Here is a 2,862-nt window from a genome sequence, read left to right as displayed (position 1 = left end):
ATTTCCCATAAATGTATTATTTGGTAAGTAGTTAAAAACGTATCACTCAAAATTTATGTTTGTTATACATGTTTTTGTATTGATTTTGAATAAGAGTGTCACTTTAAAAAAGCGAAACAGATTGAAAATTGTGTGCTCTAATAAATAGCTACATCAATTGCCTTTTATGTACAATGCACCAGTACGTGCTTAAGTGAAGCATCTATGTTTTATTAAACTCAACAATGTATTATGAATGAATACAAACAATTAAAGCTATTGTGTGTTACGTATTAAAAACGAGTAGCGCTCTTCACTGATGGCGAGAACATTTGAAGCCTGTACAAGCATTTGTTTCAAGCATGTCAGCATCATACGATAAATCACGGCTTCTTCTTGTTAATAACATTGTCTTGGTTAAATAGAAAACATTAAGTTTAAACACACTATTTAAAATCAATCACTTCAAATAAAGACCATATACCTATATCCCCAGCTGAAGGATTTCCAGGGCAGGTTTGTTTCTCTGTCTGGGAATCTTTGTGAAGATAACCATACTGAAGGTATCAATTTTAATAGAAGTATAGGTATATATGCAATAAATGTCCAAACGCACTAAATGTTTAATTCAGATTTTCGTTTGGTTAACCCATTCGGATGTTGTGCAAGTATTACACACAGCAGTCTATCACCAGTATTCCACTATAAAATACCAAAAGAAAGGTCATGTGTGAGCATGTTTGGATGGACAGTATTGACATTACAATGAGCATGTTTGGATGGACGGTATTGACATTACAATGAGCATGTTTGGATGGACAGTATTGACATTACAATGAGCATGTTTGGATGGACGGTATTGACATTACAATGAGCATGTTTGGATGGACGGTATTGACATTACAATAAGCATGTTTGGATGGACGGTATTGACATTACAATGAGCATGTTTGGATGGACGGTATTGACATTACAATGAGCATGTTTGGATGGACGGTATTGACATTACAATGAGCATGTTTGGATGGACGGTATTGACATTACAATGAGCATGTTTGGATGGACAGTATTGACATTACAATGAGCATGTTTGGATGGACGGTATTGACATTACAATGAGCATGTTTGGATGGACGGTATTGACATTACAATGAGCATGTTTGGATGGACAGTATTGACATTACAATGTCTGTTGTTCACAATGAGTTTTGTTAACTTTACCTGGTTTTCAAACTGTATGGACAACCACCCCGCGTTCCCCGTATCCGGTCCTTCTGGTTTACAGTCGAACTCGTACAGGTACCCGATCGGGCTGCCCGTCTGTGACACCTGCGTGAATTATAATTCACGGGAATTGAAAAGGGTGGTATTTATATAGAATTTGGAAATGTATGCATTGCAAAAGGACGATTCGAAAACAAAGGCCATTAAAGATAATATTTAAGTAATTACGGTACGCAGAGCTCTATCGGCGATACATAACACTTGATATACTACATTTGATAAAAGCATCCTGAACAATTGTTAAGTACTTGCTTTATATCTGACTGTGCCACATGGTAAACAGTGTTTTCGGTTTAATATAACCATCACGTATTTAACCGTATTTGAATTGTATTTAACTCCTCCATGAAATAAATATGTAAGCTAGCCAAATGCTCGCTAAGTGACAAAATTCCGAAGTCGTTCAATAAAATGGTGTCTTACTCACATAACGACTAGAGGCAGATCCCAATACTACATACGCAGAGTAACAAACCCTTATAAAATGGTAAACAGTAGCAACTGAGATTATATGAAAGTATAAATAATTACAAATTCCCTAAAGAAAAGTTAATAAGTATTGATTGTATCTCACATCATACCTCACCCAACACCTCTTTTTCCACGTTGTAGTTACAGATGCAAGGATAGTCCGCATTGACCGCACTGTTGAAGAGCACAATAAACGCAAGCAACCACGTTACCTCCATGTTTGCCTAAGAAATAAATGGCATATACGGCATAAGAGCAAACAGTTACAATACCAACTTGAAAGTACATTAAAATATCAATAAATAAGGGGACACACAGTTTGCACCTGCCATTTGACCGATCCAGGATTCACCGTTAGAGGGGGTGTACATTAGGTGCGTGCCCATTTTACTTGCGCCCTTCCCACGAAATTTATTTGGTTTAAAGTGTTGGCAGTGGGGTTTGGTCCTCCCCCAAGAAAATTTTAACAATTTCTTGTCCAAAATGGTGCATTTTGGGCGTTTTTTATTACTTTTCTTCTCCTATATTGAAATAAAAAGTAAACTTGGACGATGTGTGAACCTGTCTAGCTCAGTGGTAGGCATACTCGCTTTTCACCAGGGAGTTCCGCCTTGGTGTATGTGAGTGTCGTTGGGTGTCACCAAGAAAGACAAGTAGGGTTCCCTAATATCACAAGCCCAAACTCTCGCGTAACATCGTACCAACGAGAGTTACTTAGCATGAGGTAATATAACTTTCTTCAAAATCGTTGTTAAGTAAGCAAAGTTTAAAATATTGAACATGCTTGTAAACGTTATGGCTTTTAAAACATAAATACATGAACACTACAGGGACAACCCCAGTTGTCGAAATATACTGTTTAGAAGCACAAGGCAAGGGCCCAACCGACAATGAACTAGAGACACAAACGTATTTATATATATAAATATACCACTTAATTACCAAAGGAATTGAGTATTTTTTACATTCTTAATTTATATTAAACGCTATGTATCGGAAAGCGGCGTACCAACAAAAATTCTACGTGGTAAGAAAGTAATCAATTTTCTAGTACTAGATACTTTACCTATTCGCCTTTAAAATCCCAATGTTGTGTCAACAATAACAAGATTTCAAGCCATTTTTTTT

The 2,862-nt window shown here is 36.5% G+C and overlaps 1 protein-coding gene across 1 annotated transcript in view; it reads right to left on the bottom strand.

Annotated features, from left to right (window-relative positions):
- Nucleotides 1-2,862, bottom strand: part of LOC128203594 (macrophage mannose receptor 1-like) — an 11,549-nt gene extending 8,687 nt beyond the window's left edge. Inside the window, exons 1-4 of the mRNA XM_052905084.1 lie at nt 2,801-2,862; nt 1,845-1,958; nt 1,201-1,308; nt 464-536 (exon numbers count right to left, since the gene is read on the bottom strand). Coding sequence (XP_052761044.1) covers nt 464-536; nt 1,201-1,308; nt 1,845-1,952 — 289 coding nt within the window. The 5' untranslated portion in view covers nt 1,953-1,958; nt 2,801-2,862. The remainder of the gene's footprint in view (nt 1-463; nt 537-1,200; nt 1,309-1,844; nt 1,959-2,800) is intronic.

The sequence above is a fragment of the Mya arenaria genome, chromosome 9 (genome assembly GCF_026914265.1).
Source record: "Mya arenaria isolate MELC-2E11 chromosome 9, ASM2691426v1".
NCBI classification, from domain to species: Eukaryota; Metazoa; Mollusca; class Bivalvia; order Myida; family Myidae; genus Mya; species Mya arenaria.
This window is presented reverse-complemented; position numbering and strand designations above follow the sequence as displayed.